Here is a 26,650-nt window from a genome sequence, read left to right as displayed (position 1 = left end):
GGCAAAAGAAGAGAATAAAGTCTCTGCCCTCTGGGTGTTCACAATCTAATGGAAGGGGTAGGGGAGAGAAGCAACAAGCAAACAGATATGTACAAATTACCTATAGGACTAATAGGAAATAATTAAAGAGAAAGGAAGCACTAGAATTAAGAAAGGTTGAGAAAGGCTTCCTGTAAAAAATGAGATTTGAGTTGGAACTGGAGAAGGTATGAAAATAGGCAGAGAAGATACTTAGAGCTAAGACATGGAGTATCTTGTTTGTGGAACAATCAGGATTTGGATCAAAAAAGTACATTCTGGAGAGTAAGGTACAAGAAAACTGGAAAGGTAGGTGGGGCTACATTATAAAGGACTATGAGCATTTTATATTTATTTCTGAAAGTGATAGGGAGTTACTGGTGTTTATTGCTTAAAGCAGTAGGGAAGGGAGAAGTGGAGGCAGGAAGAGGACTTAGGGGAAAGATAATGAATTCTGTTTTGGACATGTTTAGTTTAAGACATCTACTAGATTTACACTTCAAAATGTCTAAAAGGCAGTAGTAGATACAAGATTGGATGACAGCAGAGAGGTTAGGGCAGAATAAGCCGATTTGAGACTCATCAGCATAGGAATGATAATTAAATCCATGGGCTCTATTGATATCACCAAGTGAAGTAGTATCGAGGGAGAAGAGAAAAAGATCCAGGACAGAACTATGTGGGACACGTATAGTTAGAGAGTGTGATCTGGATGAGAATCCAGGAGCTATAAGAGAGCTAGGAGAACCATGAAAAAATGGTGTCCTGCACCTAGAGAGAAGAGATATCAAAGGGAAGAGAAAGAGGAGAGAGAAAAGGCCACTGGATGTGGCGATTAAGAGCTCATTGTAACTTAGGAGAGAAAAGTTGGTGGAATGATGAGCAGTGGGTGGATACTGAAAAGAAGTAAATTTGGATTGTTGATAATAAGCACTCTCCAAAAGTAAAACAAGCTACCCTAAATAAGGTTGTCTTTCACCCGATTGGAGAGCTTCAAAGACTGAATGATGGCTTCTCAGATTTGTTGTACTGAGTATATGTTGAACCAATTCTAATTTCACAAACACCAGGAGGTCAGATCCTGAAAGCTGAAGCTCTTCACTACCACCCTGTTAAGTCTTAAAGCCTTTAAATCACATCATACTTGTCACCATCTTTTCCCCTAATCCCACCCCATGTATGTATATATATACAAATATATATAAACAATATATAATATACCATATATCATATAGAGACAAATGCCTTTTAGGTGTGGTATCTGTGAGCCAAAAGACCTTGCTTCTAGCTCTGCCTCTGGCATTAATTTGCTGTAGGACCTTAAGCAAATCACTCAAAGACTTACCTTCAGTTTCCCCATCTATAAAATGGATATAATCCCTGCCCTGCCTTCTCATGCATGGTAACGGAAAAATCAAATAAGGTGATGCACGTGAAAATACATTATAAATAACATAACACAAGTGATAGAGCTAAGAGGGCAGGAAATTGTTTGTGCTTTGTCTTTCTATCTGCAGGACCTATCACAGTGCCCTGTAATAAAAGTGCTGAATAAACAACTATTGGATAGATGTAGAGAAAAACGTGATTCCTAATCATACTCTTCTGGGTTCCTGCCCTGATCTAGGTTTTTATTAGATTGTGAGCTCCTCAAGGACAGAAATTGTCATCTGCCTTTCTTTCTATCCCCTGCACTTAGTCTGCCACAGAGTTAATACTTCATAAACTTTTATTGACCAACTGTAAACATTAGGATTTGGTCGCGCTCAGTTTCCATTCAAAATACTCAGGCTGTGAATGATCATCATCTCACAAACAATCATTGATGTGATGTCAATGGAGCAACAAGCAACATAACTACCAATCCAGCTGGTCTGAACCTTCAGATGAAAAATGTTTCAGGCAAACCGACCTATTTCCTAGTCTCCAAACTCCCCCTTCTTTCTTCTTTTGTCACTATGAATTTGCATAGGCTGTCCTCCTGCGCCTAGGATATACCCATCCTTACTTTTTTCCTCACAGAATCCTTGGCTTCCTACACAGTTCAAAGCCTTTCCTGATCTCTGAATGCCAGAGGCATTCAGATTTGAGTTCAAATGTGACCTCAGACACTTAACACTTCCTGGCTGTGTGACCTTGGACAAGTCACTTAACCCCAATTGCTTCAGGAGGAAAAAAAAAAGGGTATCCAGCAAATTGCAGAGCCAGGTGAAGTCTCTCTCTTATCCCTTTGTACAATATATCATGCTGCCTCCTTTAAATCAGTGATCTGAAAGGGAGTCCAGGAAGACCCTCCTGTCACATACACACTTCCCCCAAATAATATTCCTGCCCCTGGTCTGGATGCAGCGCCTGAAATCCCACCATCAGATTTAGACTGGTTTGGGCAAAATCATTGCTCAGTGAGCATATTAATGCTTCCTCAGGAGGAAGATTTAAGTCCTTATCAACCATTCATCCCTTGAGGATTCTATGATCTGATCTTAAAGCCGTCTGCCCGAGGACAGATGATGAAGGAGAATAGAACATGAGTAACCAGAGGCCCAGGGAAGAAGTACCAAGGGCCCACTGCCAATTCCACAACTTGGCTGTGGCTTCAACCCCAGCCCCAGTCCTGAAGGCATCAGACAATGGAGGGAGGACACTGTATTTTCCTCACATTTTGTATGGAGGATGAATCCAACTACCATCTAGACTGGGATTTCTAGACAGGAAATACAGACCTTTTCAGCCTTAGCAATCTTAATAAGTAGTAAGCTCAGCAACAGATCAGATTCCCCCATTTACTTATGGAGTGATTCTCCCCTGAGGGCTGGAAGATAGGAGGAGACATCCCAAAGAGAAGCTGAGTCTGTGGCCAGGCTTCTAGGAGGAGAGCCCTCTGCTAACTCAGGGGAGAAGGGGCAAGGCTCCCTGTTTTCCCCACCAGAAAAGTATGGCCAAGGCTAAACACCTGACCCATTTGCTTTCAATTTCCTGTATTTCTAAGTATCTGTCATTCACCCCTACAACCCAAAGTGAGATAAGCTGAGCAGGAATAATCCTCCCCATTGCACAGGAGAAGAAATGGAGACCTGGAGTGTAAGCAGCTTATGGAGGGTCATTCAGTAAAGCAGGGCTGCACTCCAGGCCTCCTAAACTCCTGGCTAAAGAAGCTTTCCCAGCACAAAGGGCACAGCTGATCTCAGGCCATGGTAGAGTAAGGGACTTAAGTCTCAATGACAGTTCTTCTGGTCACACAATGACCTTGGCTAAAACCCTTGATGGTTTCCTCTTAGGTCAGAATAAAAGGGTTGGACTGGATGGATCCTAAGATATCCTTGAGTTCTGAATCCCATGACTCAGTGATTTTTATGAACACTGGGAATAGAAACAGGCCACATGGTTAAGATTCTCATCATGGAACCTCTGCTCTCATGTCAGAGCCTCCCGGCTCTTGGGGCTGGAAATGGAATCCCAATCCCAAATACGGATAAACCTAGACTCTGACTCACTGGTTCTGGGAATGGAGTCCCAGTGCTGAGGGGGGAAAATGGCCTTTGCTTGACTGGGAGACACAAGTACCCTTTACTTTATGTTCTTAGCACAATGAAGACACAGATTCAGGTAGCAAACAAGAGAAGTCCAAGATTTACATCAGCTTGAGAAAATGTAAACTTCCAATTTACTTTAGACTCCTACACAAAAGCTCAGGTACCTAGGAGAGTTGTTGCCTTGAGAGTGTCAAAGACAACCTTCCAGATTCTATCCAACCCAAACCTCCCCATCCTGTTCCCCTGATTCTTAATTTCCCAGCACATTGTCTTCTCTGTCTAGATTTTCCAAAGAGTATCCTAAGATTCGTACCCCTTAATGGCCTCCATCACCGGCTTCCAGCCAAAGTCCCTCCCTCCTTTCTACTTCTCTCCCTCCTTTCCACTTCCTAGTTTCCAACACTAGAGCACCTGCCAGGGCCAAGGCGGGAGCAGGGAGAGGAAGAGGAGTCCTTCTGTGTTCTCCAAGCCTTCTTTGTGTCTAGCTAGTTTTCTCATTACTGAAAAGAGCTCTGGGGATTTCCTCTATGAAACACTGGCAGGGAGTGTTCAGACAAATTCTCCTGGCCACAGACAGCGGCAAGCACATAATTGGGACCAGTGTCCAATCTGGCACCTGGTGAAAAAACATACTCTCCTTCATCAAAACAGTTCTCTGGGAGGAGAGAGGGACCAGGAGGTACATAGAGAGCCTGACCCCTCTCCCTATATAGGGGCTGGATGGACTCAAAGGGTCAGAGCTAAGGTCCTTTTGTTCCCTTCAGTACCTACGGCTTAAGGATAGGGTTGCCCTGGGAGTCAGAACTGGAAATTATTGCCAGCCATTTTGACCCTTTCCCTAAACTAATTCTGACCTACTCAGGACCCTAGATGAATGGGGGAAAAAAAACAAGCCAACCAAAAAATCACTAGGGGCTAGAGACTTGGTTTCCAGCCCTGACTCTGCCACTAAGTAAATTGGGTGACTTTTAGTGAGCCACTCTGTTTTGTCCTTGGGCATAATAATCCATATTTTGCTTCCCCTTCACAAGGCTCTTATGGAAAGCTAATAAAAGCATGAGAAAGCCCCCACATCTGCCAGCAGAATCTAAGCTGCTTGAGGGCAGATACCAGCTTGCATTGTATCACTTAGGGCAGTGCCTAGAACGTAGCCATGTTAAACAGTAACAAATGCTTTTTGGCTGGGACTGAATTGGACTGGTTGCCATGTTCTGAGACAGATAGTTGGGTGGAGAATAGCTAATAAATACACTTGAATAATAAAGGAAAAAAATAAACTGGCATAAGGGATTACTTCCAACTCAGAAAATACTGAATACCAACTGTGTGCATCAATCTGGGAATAGTTCACTAGGACACGATAGCACTTTCTCATTTCCATTGCCTATACCTGCCTGTCTCCTCCCTCTCCCCCTCCTTTACTCTCTTCCCTTCTCCCTCTCTTTGTTTTTCTGTCTCTCCATCTACTGTTTCCCCTTCCCCTCCCCCACCTCTTTCTTCTCCCTCTCATTCTTCTTTTTCTTCTTCCATCTGTCTTTCTTGCTTCTCTCCATCCTCCTGTCTTCTTCCTTTCTTCCTCTTCTCTTTCCCTTTGCTATGTCCCCTTCTCTCTTCTCTTTTTCCCCCTGTGTCTCTTTCTTGTTCTCTCTATCCTCCTCCTCCTCCTCCTCTCTCTCTCCCCTCCATTTCTCCCTCCCTCTGATTCTTTCCTCTGTATTTCTCTCTCCATCTCTCCTTCTCCCTCCTTTTTCTCTCTCTCCCCCTCCTCCTCCTTTTTTCTGTCTTTCCACCTTTCTTTTCCCTGTCTCTCCCCTACCTCTCCTCCTTCTCCTAGTCTGTTTCTTTCTTTCCCCTTTTTTCTTTCTTGCTCTCTCCCTCCTCCTTCATTTCTGTCTCTCTCCCTCTCCTTCCTCCCCCTTTCTCTCCCCCTTCTTTTTTTTCTCCCTCTCCTCTCTCACCCTCTCCCTCCCCCCTCGAAAGAACAGTCATCAATCCTGCCCTTTCTGCTTCTGTTGGACAGTTTAATAATTGAGTAAGTCCTGAGCCCCAGGGTGGGAGCTGGGTGGCTGCTCGCCACACTTCCCCCGCCCTCTGTCTCCGCTGATGTACAGCCGGGTTTTTACAAGAGAAGGAAAAACACACAAATAAGAACCTTCCATCTGCCCTTTCCACCCTGGAAAGCTCAACTGCTCGGTGGCTGGGCAGGAACTGGCGGCTCCTCCCCTAAGAAGCCTGTGGGGATTTGGAGGGAATAGGGGCTGTAACTGCTTCAGCACGGTAACTACCTGTAGTCAGACAGATGGGGGCATGAAATATTTATTGCTGGAGATCGTACCCACAGGGCGGGGAGTGTCTATCACAGTGGTTATCACTCAAAGCCAGCAAGAAGATAATCAGGTTGGGGCCGGACGTTCATTTCTGTTCTGCTCCCTTGACTTTGTACCAAAGCCCCACCAGCCCCAGCCCTAAGCCCGCCTCCACACACCTGACACGCTGCCTTGACTGCCTCAGACCAGCTCCTTCTAGTCCCAGCCCTTCCTCCTCCATGGGATTTCCCTGGCACAGAATTTTCATTCAAATTCAAGCAACATTTTCACTAAGACCTCTTTTGTTCCGTCTGTGTTCTGCACAGAAGCGGGGACTGAGACGAATAAGAGCAGAGCTCTAACTGGCAATTTTTGTACCTGGAAACGAGAAGGGAGTTGGGGGTGGGGAGTACAAGGATGATAAAGATAGAGAACTACTGGAGAGAGCTATAGATATTCTCCAGATGTTCTACATAGATCTGCTGGCCCCACTCTCGGCTAATCAAACTATGAATAAGACTAAAACAAGGCTCCCAGACATGGCTCCCTTACTGTCTACAGGAAAAGTTAAGGTGAATACACATATGAAGACAATAAAATGGAAAATATAAGGCAAGTCACCCATCCTCCCAGGTCTCAATTTCACAGAATCTCAAGAGTTGGAAGAGATTTTGTAGATCATCTGAGCTAATCTATACTGGAACAGGTACTTCTGAAAAATGGTCTTTTAATCTCTGCTTGATTCCTTCTGGTGCTGGGGGACCCACTATTTCCTGAGGCTGCCTATTCCACTCACTATTTAGAAATTTGTCCTAATCTTTTTGGAGCCTTCGATCAGGCTCAAAGTTTTCATTCATTTCCTCTTCCATACATTTATTATTGTTGTTGTTCAGTCATTTCAGTCATGACCAACTCTTCATTACACCATTTGGGGTTTTCTTGGCAAAGATACTGATTTGCACATTCCTTTGCCAGATTATTTTACAGTTTTACAGTTGGAGAAATTGAAGCAAAAAAAAAAAATCAGTTAAGTGACTTGCCCAGAGTCACACAGCCAATATGTGTCTGAGGCTAGATTTGAACTCAGGAAGAAGAGTCTTATGAGCTCAGCATTCCATCTACAACTTCACTTTGCTGCCCACATGCCCTTCAAGTACTTCAAGATAACAATCATAATCCCCCTAAATAGCAGCTAGGTGGTGAAAAGATTAAGAGCTGGGATAAGAATCAGGAAGACCTGAGTTCAAATTACACATCAAATATTTACAATTTACAGGTCACTTAGCCTTACCTTGGTTTCATCCTCTGGAAAATGGGGATAAAATTAACATCTACCTCAACATGGGGAAGATGGAAACAGGTCTCCCAAACAGAATGGATTTGAGAAATCTTACTCTGGGCCAGCCAGGGTTGTTGGATGGATTAAATGAGGTATTTGTAAGTTACTTGGAACAGTGCACACACAAATGTTTAATAAATGCTTGTTTCCTTCCTTCCTATACTTCCTTTTTCCAGATTAACCAATCTTGATATCTCTAGTCCCTTACCATTCTAATCACACTCTAGTTTATCAACATAACAATGCAACTGAAAATTGATCACAATGCTCAAGATGTGACATAGCATAGACAGCAGGACTAGTTCCTCCCTCATCCCAGACACTACATTATTATTAGGCCTCTATTAGTGCAGTCTTAGATAAAGACAGGGATTTTTTTTTTTTTTTTTTGGCAGCTGGATTAACTCATCTTGAAGTTGAAGTTTATTTAACTCTCTTCCCCCTATATTGTCCCCATGAGTTTCAGCCATTTCCCCCCATCCTATACTTGCACAGTTGGTGTTTTAACACAATTGTAGCAATTCACATTTCTATCTTTAAAAATTCTTCTATTTACACTTGATGCATTATTCTAACCTTTCAAGGTCTCTAGATTCTGACTCTTTCATTCACCATATTTGCTCTGAGTCATCTGCAAAACTGATACATACCATCCATGCCTCCATTCAAAGCGTCAACAAAACGGTCATACAGTAAGGGGGCCAGAACTGGAACACTGTACTTGAGGCCTTCCTTCCAGTTGACATTAATGCATTTGGGTCACTCAATCATTAAATCATTCAACCACCTTTGCATCTCCCAGTCTCCTAGTTCCCAAACTTTTCAATTAATAAGGACTCCTTTCTACAATATTATTTTTCACAAATTCTCACATGATGATAGGAAGGGAGAAAATATGCATGCATTAAGTACCTATTGTATACCAGGCATTGTGCTAAGTGCCTTACAAATATTATCTCATTGGATTCTCACAACCACTCTGAGAAGTAGGTGCTATCATTATCTCCATTTAACAGCTGAGGAAACTGAGGCAGACAGCAATTAGGGATTTGTCGAGGGTCATACAACTAACTAGTAAAGATCTAAGGCCAGATGTGAACTCTGGTCTTCCTGACTATCAGTTTAGGACTTTATCCACCGTACTATCTAATTACCATTACTATTAGTTACTATTGCTATCTCAAAATGTTACCATGAATTTAGAAGGGCTTTTAAACGAATTTGTGTTTTGTTCACCTCAATGGTTATCGGCATACTTTTAAAAATTATCATGAGTATATGTATAAGACATGATTTAGTTCATGTACAGAAATATCTCTTCTCAAACACAGAATTTGATGACCCTTCATAACGGCTTCAGGGCCCCCAAGGAGTCTATCTAAGCCATAGCATTTCATCTGGTCCATCAGTATCTCATGAGAAACTTTGTCAAATGTCTTACTGCAATCTACTTAATGCTACAACTAAGACATTCTCCCTAGCTACCCATCTAGTAATCCTGTCAAATAGGAGATGAACTGAGTTTTGTGTGCCATCTTTTACATACCCGATGGCTCTGATGGATCACTGATACTCTTCTTAAAAATCCTTTTAATAATAATAACTTAATAATGTTGATGGCAATCCCAGCCAAGCACAGCCATTTGTTTGTAGAATGCACCCTTTTCACGTTAAAAAAAAAAAAACAAAAAAACAAAAAAAAAAAAACTGGGGTCATTTTCCTGACTTGAGGCATATGGCACCACCTTTTCCCATCTGTAAAAATGAGGGGGTTTGCTGACATGGCCTCTAGGATCCCTTGCAGCTCTAACAGTCTAACAACACACTACTGAAGTGCTACAGGAGGAGTCCAGAGGAGGGCTAGAATACTTTCAGAGTTCCTGAGGGAGAAATATAAATGTCTCAGAGATACTGACTGGAAAACACTCCCTGCCCCAAATGCTCAAAGGGATGCCAGAATTCCAAGAAGGATAGAGGCTGGAATCTTTGCTTGGACCAGGAGATGAAAAAATCAAAGACTAGTTGGGAAAGAATAACCTACCCTGTGGTTATTGATGGGGATGGCAAGAGATCAGATGCAAAAGGGGGCATTTTTAAGGCTCTTTGAGCTTATGAAGAAATGACTCTTGGAGAAAGACTCTTCACAGAGGGAAAGGAAGACTCATCTAAGGCCTCTGTGTCTTCCAGCTCTAGGCCCAGCAAATGCTCTATCCACTGCACACCTCACTGCTCCTTCCCTTCCCTTTTCTATAAAGAAACCCAAACCTTCTTCGATTAAATGACATACCTAAGACCAAAGTTGTAGTTAAATACCAGAGGTGGGATTTGAACTCAGATCCTCTGATTCCATTAGTGATCTATCCAGTGTCCCATGATTAATATGCTCACATTTCTTCACCCCTCCCATTAAGCAAGTCATAATCTGTTATTCCCCTTGTAGGAAGAGGTAGAAGGGATGGGGCTGATATCCCTGGAGAAGGGAGAGGGAGCCAGGTCTCCCCAAAAGAATGGAGATGAGGGATAAGAACTGAGAATCTGTAAGCTAGATTAGCCAAACCCATTTGAGGCAATATTATATAGATATGGACTCAATAAGTGCATCACATCTAGGTTTTTGTCTTTTGTCATCTTTCAGAGTTTCATCAAAACTGTATCTTCTTTTGAAAACTGCCTATTTTTTCTGCATCACGGTAGGGATGCAGGGGGAGAAAGAACCTGCCTGAGAACCAGAAAGAACTGATTCCAGTCTTATATCTTACACCTCCTGGCTGTGTGACCCTGGTCAAGTCCTTTACTTATCTCAGTGTTGCAGGCAAAAGAAAAGGACCCGACCAGTATTCCTAACGGGAGTTTCCTACTTCCTGATCATGTTCTCTAAATCAATTAAATCAAGGGTCTAAGCTTTATCCCAATTTCTTTCTGTACCAAAGAAAGGGGAAGAAGGAGGTTGTATGTATCTTGATCAGGATAGTGAAGTGATCTAAAAGCTTAGATGGGAGAAGGGATGAGAGAAAAAAAGGAAATTTACTTGATAACTTTATTATATATTTAAAAGGTCTGATCCAGTGCTCAGACCAGAAACCAGGTTGTCATCCTTATCTACATGGCTACTATATTTATTTCTTTTTGTTCCCATTCTTTTTCTATTCTCTGTATCTTTTCCTCTTTTCCTTTTCTTCCTCCCTCTTTCCTCCCATATATATAAAAGCAGGTTGCACATAATAGATTGGTAGTTTTATATGCAATCATCTTTTTTATTATACTGTTATGAAAATGCTTATTTTATTTCATAAATTAAAAATATTTTTTTCAAGGGGGGGGGCAGCTAGATGGTGCAGCAGATAGAGCACCAGTCCTGAAATCAGAAAGACCTGAGTTCAAATACAGCCTCAGACACAAAACTTCCTGGCTGTAAGACCCTAAGTCACTTAACCACAATTGCCTCACCAAACAAACAAATAAATAAATGGATGAATGAATGAATAAAGGAAGTGGGGAGGGAAGTGGGGATTGAAGGATGGTTGGGAGAAGGTCAGAGCAGCTCTAAGGACAATAGGAACTAGTTATCAAACTCAGTGAGCACCAGTAGGATAGGGAAGACACATGTATGAGAGAGACCTGGAAATAGTTGATACCCTCACACAAAGTGGAAAACCTACCACCATGACCTCAACTCCCTGATTGTCATAAGCATCTCCTCTTCGATGGGGTACAAAACTACTTCTCTCAATTCCACTGACAAGACAGAGGCGTGACAAGGAAGGCAAAGCTACTCTGGGCAATACAGGGAGGACAGTGACTGTCAGGGTCCATGGCCCCAGTTGCATCTCTGCTTCTCTCCTACCTCCAATCCCTAGACAGACCACATCAAACACTTTGTGACCACGAATTTCCCATCTCCTCTCTTTTATAAAGGGCTGTGGGAGGGGAGGCAGGTATTTTAAGGAATTAGCATCACCCTGGAGAAGGCCCAGGGCATGGACAAGGAGTGGGTCTATAATGACTTTGTGTTGAAATCTTCTTGGACATAAACCCCAGGCTGGCATCTAGAATGGGCTGGCGGAGGCCAGGTATCAAACATGAGATCCAGACCTAGGCTGGCCCCCGGTTCTGGCCCCAGAAACTGCCTCTCACACCACAGAGGTTCTTGAGCTCTCCAAGCTTTCCTTTCCCTCTCAAATACCACAGCCAGCAGTCTACCTCTCAGAGGCGACTCTGTGGTCCCCAGAACTCCTCTCCCTAATACCATGTCCAGAGTCCCAAATTTTGGTGAAGACCCTAAAGTCCATAGAACCTTCCTCCATGTCACTGAACTGGATTCAGGTCTGGAATCCTGTTGCCAACTACCACGTGCTGCAGCTCTCCTTGGTCCAACTGATCCAGTGCTCAGACCAGAAACCAGGCTGTGTCATCCTTATCTACATGGCTACTATCTTTATTTCTTTTTGTTCCCATTCTTTTTCTATTCTCTATCTTTTCCTCTTTTCCTTTTCTTTCTCCCTCTTTCCTCCCATCTCTCCCTTTCTATTCCATGACTCACCACCTGCTCATTTAGATAGAGCAAGAAGATATGGGTAATGATCGCTGATAAGTATCTTTTAATAAACCCTAGGCAATAAAGTTTCTGGCCTGAGTCTCGGCTGCTATCCTGGCCTGGGGACCCTTCCTGTCTTCTACTGTCTCCCTCTCTTCCTCCCACTTCCTAAGTCTTTTCTGGGAAGGAGCCAACAAGGTCCATCTCCAGGATATGGGAACTCGGGGCTCAGGAGAAGGAAGGATGGATTGTTGGAGGAAAAGGATTAAGGCTGATCTAGTGACGCCATCAAATCACAATTCAGGTTTTCCAGAAAACGGAATTTTTTTGTGTGCTTTTAACAAACAAAAACAAAGCTTCACAAACACTGACCTCAACCTAACTATGGCTCCCCCACTCTGTCCTTGCTCAGCGTCACTCCCAGCTGGTGTGACATGCAGCCTGACTGGCACACATTCATCCCCCAGCCTTCCCTACCACCCACCAAACCAGCTCTTAAGTGTTACCAAGGAAACCATGCGCATCCCACACGGAGTTGCCACAGCAACGAGCTCAGCCAGACGCAGCACCCAGCCTCTCACCCCTGTGTGTGTGTGCAGGGCTCCAGGACTGAAAGCATCACTGATTGAGGGGAACTGAGGCCACAGACCATGATAAGCCAGAATTCCTGATAAAGGCTCCTATGGAAGTCTACCACCTTAAACTCCTTTCCTTCTTCTCTTCCATTGTTCTTTCCTCCTAACCTGTAAAATCCACAAATCCTATTCAATATGTATTATGCTCCTACTATGTGCAAAGAGCTAGACTAGACCTTGAAGGAGTTACAGAGGTGAACCAGAGAGGAAAAAGCCAGTCCCTCCCCCACTCCCAGGAGATTTTAATTGAATAGGAATGATAATTCATGTACATAGCTAAACATCATACATACAAATTAGGAAAGTAGATATAAGTGGAATACAAAAAGCTATGAGAACAAGAGAGCTCACTTCCAGGTAGAGGAAAGCAACAAAGGCTTCATAGAGGAGGGGACATTTAAATGAAATCTTGAAAATTAGTAGGAAGGACATCAAAAGGCAGAGATGGGGGACTGGGGAGTGAACATTCACAGTAAACTAAGATGGAAAAGGGAGTGTTCCAGTCTAACTTGGGCAAAGGGAGCAGAGGAAATAAATGAGTCTAGAAAAGTTGTTTAGAGGCAGGCTATAGAGAGTTTTAGGAGGTTGGACTTAATTCCATAGAAAATAGGGTGCTATTAGAGGTTTTTGAGCTGGGAAGTGACCCTGATCAGGGAGATGACTTCCAAGATCAAGAACTGGAAAGGACTTCATGCTACCTGGCATAATTATCTCATCTTACACATAGATAAACTGAGGTTCTGTAAGCATAAGAGGTAGGGTTTGAATCTAGTTCCTCTAACTTGAGCTAATGATTCTTCTACTATATTACTCTGCCTCCCTTTACATTAGGGAGATTAATCTGGGATGGGACCTCATACTGCTTTGAATTACCAATTCCTCTCCTCCAGTTTATAGACTAGACTTATAATTTCTTAGACATTGGAACTCTCAGGGGAAGAAAATCCCTCTACTATCAAAGATGCTGACCTTCTTGTTTTACAGAGTTACCTAAATTATTGAGAGATTTCCAGTATGTGTCAGAGCTGGGACTTGAACTCTATTATGGAATGGCTCTGCTATTCCACCTTGATTCTCAACATGGTTCAAGAGTTTGCTGACCCTTCTCTAACACTTTCCCCTCATGCCCACTTTCTTTAAGAAAGGCATGCAGCTCAGCTCAGAGAAACCAGACATCAGTAATGGTAATGGTGGGCCCTGATTACCCATAGCTTTTATTTGGGACAGGGAATGAGTCAATCGATCAGCAAGCACTTATTAAATGCCTATTATATAATGGGATTTGTAGTAGTGGCTGGGGATAAAAAGACAAGATGAAACAGTCTCTGAGCTCAAGGAGCTTACATTCCATCAGAGGAGATACAAAGGTTTTCCTCCTCACCTCATAGGCACCAAGATTTGGAGAAATTTCCTGTGTATTCCCAAGTCTCTGGGATGTACAGACTAATGGCAGTCTGAAAGGAAATTCCACTAGGTCTGCTTTAGGTTAGGCTTACGAAGTGAGTGGAACAAAAAGCAGAACTTTTCAGAAAAACTCCCTTCCACCTTCTATGTTGACTGCTTCCAGAACATAGAGAAGCTCTCTCTTAGTCCCTAATTTCCTGCTCAGAAAGGGAGAGGTATATGAAGCCAGATAGCCACAACTATGAGCTAGAAATTCTTCCAGCTTAACCCAGGAGAATCTGAGATGCTGGGGGAGCCATAGAGAAATGATTTTGTCTGCCCTCCCATTTTTGAGCAAGATGAATGGTTCTCCCATTCTTTAAATTCTGTGGGGACTTTCACCTCTGAGAAGTTCAGGCCTATATGTAGCCTTTATCTGTCCTGCTATTATTTAAGTCTATTTTTCAACACCAAGTCCACTGTTCAACACCAACACAGAGCACAGGATCCCAGATTTAGAGCTGGGAGGAACCTTAGAGGTCATTCGAGGTAGAATACAACTTGATCATGTATGGAAACCTATCTAGTATCTCTGATACTCAAAGAGTTTTCTGGCCCTCATTTCACCAGAATGATTAAAAGAGCTTCCAAAACCACTTCTTTTCTTCCAGTCTGTTATTTTAATCTTATTTACATGCTGTCATATTCACCATCCTCATTAACTGCTTTCCTTTGAATTAAACAGCTCTAAAACCCTGCTCAGATACCTTCAGATTTTCCCCCTGGGGCTTACCCAATCAAGCCCAATCCTTAACCTGGCACAGGAGACCCTTCAAGACATGGTCTCAACCCACTCTTTTAGCCCAAATCTCCACAATTCAAATCATTACTTCACTATTCTTAAACACCTGGGGTTTTCACTCTGTGGTGATTTAAAAAAAAAAAAAAACTACCCTTTGGTAGTCCGGTAAAGTCTATAGATCCTTACTCAAAATCAGGTTTATAAATAATTGAAGGAAAAATTAAATTCTAGTTAGAAGTTGAAGTAAAGTATAAATAATGATGTAAGTTTTTTTCCTCACCCAAAATTATGGACCCCCCCTGAAATTTCTTCTTTACTCTAGGTAAAGAATCTCTGGTCTAGAGTCCAGCTTCTTAAACTGAGTCTTGACCCCACATAGCGTCTCATAACTAAATGTGGGGTCACGAAATGATGATTTATTATCCATAAATGTTTGATTTATATGCCTATTTTATATACCTCTATATCTGGGGTCACATAAAAATTTCTCAGGTGAAAAAAGATCATGAGTCGAAAAAGTTTAAGAAGCCTAGTCTAGAGGAAACTCCAGAGACCAGCTAAGAGCCACTGAAATAGATTATGTAGGAGACAATATAGGACAGATTTGGTGGGGGACCCAGCATGGAAAGAGAAAAGCCCAGTGGCCTATACCCCCCAGAGAGCCCCAGGAATGACATATTATAAACAGGATGGTTTTGGTCACAGTGAAAGATCAAAATAAGTGCAGACAATTGTAAACAGGAGCCTTGGCTGTTCCAGGGAGAGGCTCTGAAAACAACAGGTGTCAGATGGATACAGCCTTTGACAAGCCAATCTGGATGGAGATAACCTGAGTCCACAAGCATAAAGACCTTTGAACAGAGAATGGTGGGAGAGGGAAATGCTCAGGATTTGGTATCTACTCCCAAAGACTTTCCATTTGGTACCAGTAGGCAGAGCTAGGTGGTACAATGATGGAGCACGTGGATCAGGAAGAATCCAATTAAAATTTGGTCCCAGTCACTTCCTAGCTGGGTCATCCTAGGCAAGTCACTTCATCTCTCTCTACCTCAACTTCCTCAATTGTAAAATGGGGATGATAATAATAGCACCCAAGACTGTGGTGAGGATCAAATGAGAGAACATTTGTAAAACACTTAGCACAAAGTCTGGCATAGAGAAAGTGCTATATAAATGCTATTATTCTTATTATTACATCAGAAAAAGTTGTTATCTAGGCTGTGACTATAATACTCCCATCTTCTAGTCTGTCTCCCCTGCCCAAAGACATTCAATGACTCCCCCTCACAATCTACTCCACCTGGTATTCAATTCCAAACCCACAGATTGACACCTACCATTATGTGGAGCACAGAGATGTCCCTATTTTTGTAGAAAGCACTCCCATCTTTTCAGTGTCCCCCATTCATCACCGTAGCATTACCCTTGACCCTTCTTTCTCCCTCACTTCACATATTCAGTTGGTTTTCAAATCTTGCGGTTTCTACCTCTAGATGCCCTGTATCTCCCCCATCCAATCTCTTTTCACTACTCACATAGCTTAGTTCAGTCCCTCATTGCCTCTCACATGGATTACTCTACAACAGTCTCCTAATTGGTGTCCATAACTCCTGTCTCTCAGTGTTTCGATACGTCCTCCACCTAGCAACCAACAGTTTTCCTGAAAGACTGATCTGTCTATGTCATTCTCTTGATCAACTCCAGTGATTCCTTATTACCTTTAGGATAAATAATAAAATCCTTTGTTTCCATTTTAAAGTCCTTCATAAGCTGATGTCAACCTTTCATCGAATATTATCCCCTCTCCTATGCTCTTTGATTCAGTCAAACTGAACACTTTTCTCCTCACACAGGACACTCCATCTCCCATTTCCCACCTCCAAGCTTTTGCACTGGCTATTCTATATCCCTGGAATTCACTTCCTATTCACCTCCACTTCCTCCCTTCTAAACAAACTGGTATTTAATTACATTTGTCTTTATACTCTTTATACTTATTGTGTATATTTTTATATTTGTCTTCCCCATTAGAATGTTGCTCCTTGCTATTGGAGATTTCCCTAGAAATAATCCCTGCAATCTAGCACAGAGCCTCTCATACAATAGGTGTTTAATAATTGCTTTTTAATTGGTTCAAAGAGTGAACAAATGAATTTGAATGAATGAGCCTCATTTCTCACTACTCAATATGAAACCTCATTCCTGCTCAGTCAGTTTCTTCACTGTCTATCTTTTCTGTGCTCCCAGATCAACTTACGACACCCCCTCCAACTCCAACCCACTGTGATATTACCTTCATATATACCAGACTTGAGAGGCTCCTACCTCCCGTTCTTAACTGAACCCTCCTCTTTTCCCATCTTCTCCTATTCTTTATATATCTTCAAATTTCACTTCAAGCTCACCCCCTCCAAGAAGCCTTCTCTGACTTTCATTTGACATTACAATTTATAGATATTTTCACCCTTTGGTTAGTTTATTCAACCAGAAAGGGCCCCCATTGGCAGAAAGCATCCATGTCTTTTTCTTCTATCAGCCCCATTATACTTCCCTGATTTGGGCCACTGCCAATCATCTTGACTTTAATGACTCTGGAGGAGAATCTCTCATTCAAATCCAATTCACCCTAGTGAAGTCATTGGTCCTCTGTGAGAATAAAGCATGGATAAAAACAACAATATCCCTGAATAGGCAAACTATTATAGGCCAGTGGATGCCTCTTGATTAATTGGTTGATTGATTGATTGATTGTTTGACTGACTGATTCCACATCTATGGCAAGACTACATTCCTAACCCACATGTCTTCACACACCCTTTTCCTAATAGTGCTAGGATTGGTCTTTAGTCTATAGTTAAATCAGTAGGCTTTCAGATAACATGACCATCAGGTACTCATGACCTTAATGACCTTAAGCTTAAGACTGCCTGAAGACTGTGTGAGGAATGAGAAAATGTCAATTTAGTTAGGAACAAGTATAAGTTAATGTACTTAGGGGAAAACTTAAATTATACTTAGAAGGTAATAAGCTCTTGAATTATCCATTGCTAGCCTAAAAGGAACAACTTGGAAGTTATAACAGATTTTCTAAAGAAATGAAGGACACAATGGAAAGATTTTTTGTCTGTCCCTCTCCCCCACTATCATTTCTCTCCCTTCCAAACTCTTGGTTTGGTCACTTGAGCTTTTTCATCTAAGATTACCTTACTTCAACTCTCTCTATATAGATCTTGTATGAACATAGTTAATTACTTATTATTTCTTCTATTAGTGTATAAGATCTTTGAGGGCAGAGATTATTTTTGTGTTTTTGTCTTTCTTTGTTATTCCCAGCACTTGACACAGTGCCTGGTCCATGGTAAATCATCATGCTTGTTGATTGATTGATTGCCCACAACCTGGCAACAACCTACATGTACCCTCTGCCACTATTTTCATCCTCACACCAGGTTTCCTCCATTTTGCTTTTGTTAAAATAGTGAGAAATCCAGAGATGGTAATTACAGAAGGAGGAAGGAGACACTGGAGGTGGCTCATTCAGCAACAGAATTCTGGGCCAGCCCTGATCCAATTACAGCCTGAATTAAATGGAGGTACCTGGGTGGGGGCTGGAAAGGGGATCACCAAAAAGTGCTGGGCTAGAAAGAGAAGACTGCTAGGTTATTCCCAGAGAGAGTCAGCCCCCTTGCCCTCTTTCACCTACACATCAGCTCTGAACAACAGTGGAACAGAAAGTACCAGGCTTCCTCCATCTAAACAGCTATTGCAAGCCAGTCTAGAAAAGGAGTTGGAGAAAAAAGATTGAGAGAAAGGGGGGGGGGGGGGGGGGGGGGGGGGGAGAGGTTGTCATGGAATTCTAAACCATGGTCTGACATATGACCAGTCACTGCAAATCAAGGAGAAAAGTGAACAATTTCCCTGAGTTGGGCAGAGAGAGGGTTAGATATCTCTAACAGACCATGGTGGAGACGATGATGGATTGCTATCTCCTAGATCTTTCCTTCCTGGCCTTGCACATATGCCATGGTTCCAACTCTTCCTCAGAAGACTTTCTGAATCACAGAAATAGAATCATAGTTCTATAGTGAGAAAGAATTTCCAAAGCCATCTAATTAAATCCTTAACTTATAGACAAGAAAACTGAAGTCCATCAAGGTAAGAGACTTTCCTGAGAGTACACTATAACTTCAGGGGCAGGCCTGAACCCAGATCCTTTGACTCCAGAGCCAGTATGCAAGTAAGTGTCTCTATTCTGATATGAGTCTGATTCTAAACAGGGAGTGAGTTTAATTCCTAGGAATAGCATGGAGTAAAGAGAAAAGGAAGCTTCATGATATCCAGACTTGAGGGGTTTGGGGGTGGAGGTTTGGAGGAAGGTATCTGCTCCTTCCATACCTGGCAGAATACAGGTCTTGATGAGTCACCACCGCAGGAAGCACATTTTCCTTCTGTATAGCACAATCACTGGTTTCAAAGATGTAGGAAGAGGGTCTGTGGGGACTGGAGAAACAAGGTTGTCTTGTGTTAGATTTGGGATCAATCAGTCATCTTACTACCATTCTCAGCAGTACAGTGTGGTTGGTCAAAGAATCAAGAGACTTAGATTCATTTTGTCACTAACTAGCTGTGTAACCTCAGGCAAGTCACTTAATCCCATTGCCTCACAGTAAAAAAAAAAATTAAATTAAATTAAAAAAATAAGTTGCTGAGGTGTTGACTTTAATTAGTAGAAGGAACATCTTCTCCAACAGATTCTCTAGACCTTGTAAACTATTAAGCACTATGTAAATGTCAGGGACTATTCTACACTCATTATAAAACTGGAAAACTGACTATTTAATGATGATAAGAAGGAGTCCTTTCCCTATAAAACACAGATTTCCCTTCTGCATCCTAAAATGATAGGTGTGTATAATTCGGCAAAGTTCTCAAAGGACTATTGAGAATATGGAAAAGTCCAGAAAGTTATAAGGAAGGTAGAAATAATAGCAGCTGTCCGGTCCAGGGTCTCTGGACCATGAAGAGGAGAGGAAAAAATAAAAAGCAAAACAAAGGCCTTTAAGCCTCAAGAAACCTGCCTGCCCAGTTTTTAGAAGTAATCAAAGCTATCTATAGTCATATGAAAAAATGCTCCAAATCACTATTGATAAGAAAAATGCAAATTAAAACAACTCTTGAGTTGTTTCACACCTATCTAATTGCTAATGTGACAAAAAGGTAAATGACAAATGCTGGAGGGAATATGGAAAAATGGGGACAATAATGCGCAATTGCTGGAGTTGGGAAGAGTCCAATCATTGTGGAGAACAATTTGCAACTAGGCCCAAAGGGCTATAAAACTGTCCATACCCTTTGACCTAGCAATACCATTACTAACTCTGTATCCCAAAGAGCTCAAAGAAAAAGGAAAATGACTCATATGTTAAAATATTTATAATATCTCTTTTTAGAATTAGAATTTGAAATTAAGGGAATGTCCATCATTTAGGGAATGTCCATCATTTAGGAAATGACTAAAGAAAATGTGGCATAATGACTGTGATAGAATACTATGGTGCTATAAGAAATGACAAGAGGGATGGTTTCAGAAAAGCCTGAGAAGACTTACATGAATTGATGCAAAGTGAAGTGAACAGCCTCACTGCAATGATGGTCAACTTAGCTATTTTCAGCAATACAATGATCCAAGACAAATTCCAAAGGACTCATGATTTAAAAAAAAAAAAAAATGCTGCCCATCTCTAGAGAAAGAATTGATGAATCCTGATGCTAATTGAAGCATAACTTTTAGACTTTCTTCGTCTTGCTTTTTTAATAATATGGCTAATATAGAAACATGTTTTGCATAGTTTTATATGTATAACTGATATCATATTGCTTGTCTTCTAGATCAGTGGGGAATGATAAAAGGAAGGGAGAAAATTAGAATTCAAAAAATTTTTAAAGAATGTTAAAAATAAAGAAATAACATTTTTTGAAGAAAAAAGAAAAAGAAACCTGCTAGTCATGTGAAACCTCAGGACATCACATACACTGAATAAAGTGTAAGTGTCCCATCCTGGAATTTAAGGTGCTTAGTAATCTGGTCCCAAGCCACCTTTCATAGCTCACAGGATTAAAAGCTGATTAGGGACCTGAGAGATCAAGCTCAAAACCCTCATTGTACATATTGGAAAACTGAGACTCAGGAAGCAGGCAGTCCAAGGTCACACATAAAATAACAGATCCAGATCACACAAACTAACAAATCCAGATTGCACCATTTCCTAGGCTCATTTCTCAATTGCCATGGACCCTTAACTACAGCCAAGTCAGCCTTCTCACTATCATCAAATATACATGATGCAATGAAAAGAGCTTCAGAATTAGCATCAGAGAACCATTATCCATTGAAGCAGTATCAGAAAAAACCCGCCTCCACTACTTATTATCTGTGGGATGTGGACCAGTCAGCTTCCTTATCTATAAAACGGAAGAATCGAATCTAGATGACCAATGAGGTCCCTTCCCATTTAGGTGCTATGATTCTGTGCCACCTAGAACCCTCTCTCTGTATCGATACAGTTTCTTTCTCCTAGAATCTCTTCTCCTCTCCTCAAATTCCACTTCTTTCAAAAGCCTTCATTGACCACTCTTAGCATCAGTGACACTATACTTACTGTCTATACCTTTCTTTGGGCACTGAGCCACGCTGCCTGATATGGTTAGTTATCTTTGCCTGAAGATCTCTCCTCCCACCAAGCTTCTCATGGGCTAAGGACCAGGTCTCATAAATCTAAATCTCCTGAAGGTCAGAAAGTAGCTGGAGATCTTGCTATAGCTGGAACACATGGTCATTGATTCCTTAGACCCATCATCCTTAAACTGTGGTCCAAGTAAATCCTAATACCATGGGAGTCAGCTGCAGCTGGAATTTTTCTTCCAAAGAGGTCGTTCCCTTTGTCCTATTCCCTCCTTGGCCACTGAGACTGGTACATGACTCACTTGTTCTTCCTGTGAATGAAAGGTATTGATTATTCTAAGGCTGAAGCAAATGCAGCTAAAGGAGGTAAGATACAGTAAGTAAGTATCTGAGGCTAGGCTTGAACTCAGATCCTCTGGATTCCTAAACCTGTAGTCTGTCTACTGTGCTCCTTAGCTGCCCTATATATGAATGTAGCTGTGTGACCTGGGCAAGTCACTCAAATCTGTACCTCAGTTTCTACATCTATAAAATGAGCTTAACAAGGAAATGACAAACTGCTTCAATAATCTTTGCTCCAAATGGGCAAATGGACTTTTTATGACAAGAGCCTGAGATGACTGAAAATGACTTAATATCATACCACATATATACATATATATATATATATATATATATATATATATATATAACTGACATGTGCATATATATGTATATACAGGTGTGTATATATATGCTATATATGTCCACTATTGTCACTGTTGACATCAGGAAGAGGGCAGCAGACAGGAAAGACTGGTCACCCAATCTCAGAATGCTAGGACCAGGAGCCCAACCACCCAAAAACTTGTAAGGGGCAAAATAAAAGCGGTCCCACTGGCATACTGTAGGCAATGTATTTATGGAACTCCTTCCCAGATGGCATAGACCAGAAAAAAACAAACAGGTTCCAAAGGATTTAAATACACTGTTGCGAGGTGGAGCCAGTAACTGCTCATCAAAGGCAGCTGGGAAAGTCCAGGCTTCTTCACAAGGTCAGAAGGAGAGAGTCTCAGAGCTGGAGCAGACCTCAGAGGCATCTAGTGGAAACTAGGCCTGGACAAAGGTCCCTTCTCCAATGCTCCCAAGACACGGTTACTCGCTAAGGCTTCTAATACTCTTGAGGCAGCCCAATCTGGTTTTGGATAACTCAAATTTTTAAAAGGTTTTTCCTGACACAGATCAGAAACCTGCCTCTGCATTAGAACATGACAGCCTTTCAAATACAGAAGATAGATACTAGATTTCCTCTAAATTATCTTTTCAACAGGCTAACCATCCCTGGTTCTTCCCACTGGTACTCATTTTATAGTCTTTTTGACATTGTGGTCATGTTTTTTCTTAATATTCTTCAACTTCTCTATGAATTTCTTAATATGTGGGGCCCCAGAACTAACAAAGTATTTCAGATGAGGCCTGAGCAGGGCAGAGCCTAACTTAATGCAGCATTAACTTTTTTGGCTGCCATGACTCACTATTGACATATAGAGCTTGCAGTCCACTAAAACTCCCAGATCTTTCTCACAAGAAATGTTTAGCTGGCCATATCTCCTTCCATCTATACTTAGGTCCAACCCAGGGAGCATCAGAAACAGTTTCCTGGGCTAGTTAGGGAGATGGAAGTGACATTTCGGGAGGCAGAGAATAATCTCCTTTTCCTTTAAAAGTTCCAACTTCCAAAGCCTGGTCCAATCTGGACTGGACTTGTTCATCTTTGGATGAACAAGAAACCTGCCTGACCTAGTGGAAGAACAGTGAAAGGCTGTTTGGGAGATTTAGCGGTCTGGTCTTTAACCCTGATCCAGGAAGGTGTAAACCATTCCAGAGGGATTGTTGTCAGCAAGTCCACCGAGAGGGGGGCTCCTCAGAGCAGTTTGGGATTATTTCTGAATAATGCAGTTTAATGGCCAAGCCACTATTCTCTGTGTCCTGCAGATACCATGCCTGATACCAGAATGAGGAAGAGGCTGAGAGACAGGTCACTGGACCCACCACCCCGGGCCCTCCGGTGCATCCCCAGGAGCAGAAGCTCAATTCTAAGAGAAAAGCCTATTCTTCAAGTGCGTACAACAGGTGGCGGCTTTCTCCCCACCGTCTCCCCTCCCTGGTAGAATCTCCTTCCCCTTCTCCTTCCCTCCCCAAGCTGTGCCCGACTTCAGCAATGCCCCCCTGCCCTATCAGCTCCCAGTCCCCAACGGTGCGCCCCTCCCCTCCCCCAGCTGTGCCCAGACCCCGGCGATGTGCACAGCCCCTCGCTCCCCTCCCCTCCCCTCCCGCAGCTTCGCCCAGTCCGCCAGAGTCAAGTGCCCCCCCCTCCCCGCCATAGCTCTGCTTTACCTTGAAGGTGCTGCCGATGGACCCGGGGCCCCCTGTTAGGGCTGCCCCGGGGCAGGGCGGGAATACTGGAGAAGCTGTTACCCATGACATCCAAAACCGGAGGGTTAGGCTAACGACGGTGTTCTAAAAGGGGACTGGGCGAAGCTGAAAGGAAGGAGCTGGGGCTCCGCGCGTGTGCGTGTGTGAGGGAGAGTGCCCGTGTCCGTGTCCGTGTCTGTGTCCGTGTGAACGAGGGTGCGCGCCCGCGGAGGGAGGGGGCTGCGCGGCGTTGCGCTGCGCCGCCGCCGCCGGACTGCGCTGCCTCCCAGACCGCTCTCCTTCCCTGCTTGCCTCCTACTCAATCGCTTCTGTTTCCAGATGAACCGGGACTGCCCCTGGGACAGCGCCCGCTCCGCTCCAGTTCTCCTCGCTCGGACAGTCTAGCCTCCTCCCATTCCCCCGGGCTGGGCCGGGCAGCCAGTGGTCGAGGGCTTGGGGTTTTCCTGCCCGGCCCGGGCTGCCTGTTGGCCGCTTAGCTTTCTGGCTCTGAGGGTCCCTGGGCCGGGCCCCACAGAGACCCCCCGCTTTCTTCGGCTCCTGCTCTTGTTCTTGTTCCAGTTTTTGCTTATTGTCCTTCTCGGGCTCCTGCTCAGGCTGCGCTGCGCCGCGGCTCGGCCGCGCTCCTCCGCTTCCATAGAGTCTAGGACCAACGACCTCGCCGGGGGTGCTCAGCTTCGCCACTGTCCCTTCTCTGCCACTCTCCGGGCATGATCGCTTCCCTTCCGGCTGGCCGCTGTTGTGTGTTCTTTGATCTCCTCCAGCCACGGGGTCTGCTTGGGGCGGGGGTTGCTGGTGTTGAGCTCTAGGGGGTCCTCGGGGCGGGGCTGGGATTGTTGGTCACTCCCGAGTCTGATCTTTTCCCCCGGCCAGCCGCCGCCCTCCTTCCCTCCTTCCTTCCCTCCTTCCTTCCCTTCTTCCTTCCTCCCTCCACTCCCCCCACCCCCACCCCGGGCCCCCCGTTCCCTCATTCGCGTTGTTATGGTGACAGCTGCGCCGGTGAATGAGCTACTTAGCGACAAGTGGTCCAACGTTCGGCCAGATGTGGCACCGCTGCACCACTGAGTTCAGGGGAGACACTACCTGCCCTTCAGCCCCGGCGACTCTGGCGGTGCGTGAACAAGGGCATGGGCTGACTAGGCCCCCTCCTGGAAAAAAGATAAGACAGCTTCTTTCTCTCGGGAACGACTTTGGGGGCAGTGGGCCTAAGGACAGTGGAGAAGAAGGCATGGATGGGCTTTTGGGTATGATTCTTTAAGGGGAGTGGGCGAGAACCAAGGCTGTCAGAGTCATGTATACAACACTGGGAAGGAGAGATGGGAAGTGGGGGAAATGGTTTGAGATACAGACAATAAAGAGACGGGGATGAGGACAAAAGAGGTAGGATATGGAATGGGCTACAGAGCTGATAGAATACAGGACATAGCCTCAGGAAGTCCTGGATTCAGATTTGAACTCTGATACTTACTGACTGTGTTACAGAGCAGCCACTTAATCTCTTTATTCAGTTTTCTAATATATAAAATGCCTGGACTAAATGACCTCTAAGGCAGCTTATAAATCTTTGATCTTATGAGGAAATGAGGGTGTAGAAATGGGAATTGAGATGTGCAGGTGATGGGGAATAACGTGGAGAATGGAGAATAGGTATGGAGAGATGGGGAGCTGTTAAATGGAATAGTGAAATAAGGAAATAAAAAACCAGAGAAGATGAAGATGGAAAGAGAGGGCAGTTTCCTTTTGTCCAAGGCTGGAGACTATGGAGTTCTTAACTAAGGGGAACAGGAGCCAGGAAGAAAAATGGGGGAAAGAGCAGATGAGGGCCTCCTATTTCCCCTTCTACTTTCAGAGGACAGAGAGCTAGTCTCCAGGGCCAGGAAGATAAAAGACCTTTGTAGAGACAAATGGAGATGGAAGGAGCAGCAGGGATAACTGAGGCACACCTGTTACAAGGATCTCAGGAGTATCAATAACCAACTTGTGTGATTCTTGGTTTCCTCTCAGACATTAAAGCTTTCATCATCTTAGAAATTGTTACCCACAACCAAGGTTGGGTATATGTGCATGTGAAACAAGTGGATATATTATATACCCAGGCAGACATGCTTAAAATGTACACATACACATGTAAAAGGTGCCCTTTATCAGAGTATTCATTGAAGATAGTGGGACTTTCAGTGAAACTACTTCTCTCCTGAATATCTCCTGCTTCTCTCTTCTATAATTTGTTTCCAGGAGACCTTTTCAGCCTTATCTCCCACTACTTTCCTTACTATACTAACTAACTCTGTACATACTCTATGCTCTAACCAAACCAGACTACTTACTCTTCCCTCTTCAGTTAGGTGGGCAGGTGCCAACATCTATGCATCTGTGGGTGCTTGTTTTTGAAGAGTACCTGGCATAAAATTCTTCCTGCTTTCAGTTTTTCTCCACATCTCTGTTATTTATTTCAGGGTACTCAAACCTGAATAACGTTGTGCCTTCATTCCCATCTTTCAATTCACTTTGAAGCAACAAGCATTTATTATTTATTTTGTGCCAGGCACTATTAGGTACTGGGGATCCAATGACAAAAATGAAAACCATTACAAGGGGCTGATGTTTCACATGGAGAGAATAACATATATACAGATTATGCAAAATATGTAAATTTCATGTAAGATGTTCTTGCAAAAATAATGTTTTGGTCATGTATACTTATTATGTATCTAAGTTATATTTTAATATATTTAACATCTACTGGTCATCCTGCCATTTAGGGGAGGGGGTGGGGGGGGGTAAGAGGTGAAAAATTGGAACAAGAGGTTTGGCAATTGTTAATGCTGTAAAGTTACCCATGTATATATCCTGTAAATAAAAGGCTATTAAATTAAAAAAAAAAAAAAAAAAAAAAGAGGGAAAGGAAAAAGAAGAAAAAAAAAAAAAGATGTTCTTGCAAAATTATGCAAAATTTTTACATAGAAATTTAAAATATATAAAGTAAGTTAGGGGAGGGAGTAGAAG

General features: G+C 43.0%; 1 protein-coding gene across 3 annotated transcripts in view; it reads right to left on the bottom strand.

The window, feature by feature from the left end:
- The window catches only part of NEURL1 (neuralized E3 ubiquitin protein ligase 1), a 96,774-nt gene extending 72,130 nt beyond the window's left edge, over window positions 1-24,644 (bottom strand). For 2 of the 3 annotated variants that reach the window (XM_031955784.1, XM_031955787.1), the window contains exon 1: window positions 23,609-24,644. In XM_031955784.1, the coding sequence (XP_031811644.1) occupies window positions 23,609-23,693 (85 nt within the window). In that variant the 5' untranslated portion in view covers window positions 23,694-24,644. Of the gene's footprint in view, window positions 1-18,945; window positions 19,051-23,608 lie in introns of all 3 variants that reach the window. The other variant, XM_031955788.1, reaches the window with a different exon arrangement.
- Between the last annotated feature and the right edge of the window lie 2,006 nt (window positions 24,645-26,650).

The sequence above is a fragment of the Sarcophilus harrisii genome, chromosome 2 (genome assembly GCF_902635505.1).
Source record: "Sarcophilus harrisii chromosome 2, mSarHar1.11, whole genome shotgun sequence".
Taxonomy (NCBI): domain Eukaryota; kingdom Metazoa; phylum Chordata; class Mammalia; order Dasyuromorphia; family Dasyuridae; genus Sarcophilus; species Sarcophilus harrisii.
The sequence above is the reverse complement of the archived record's forward strand: the minus strand, read 5'-3'. Positions and strand labels throughout refer to the sequence as shown.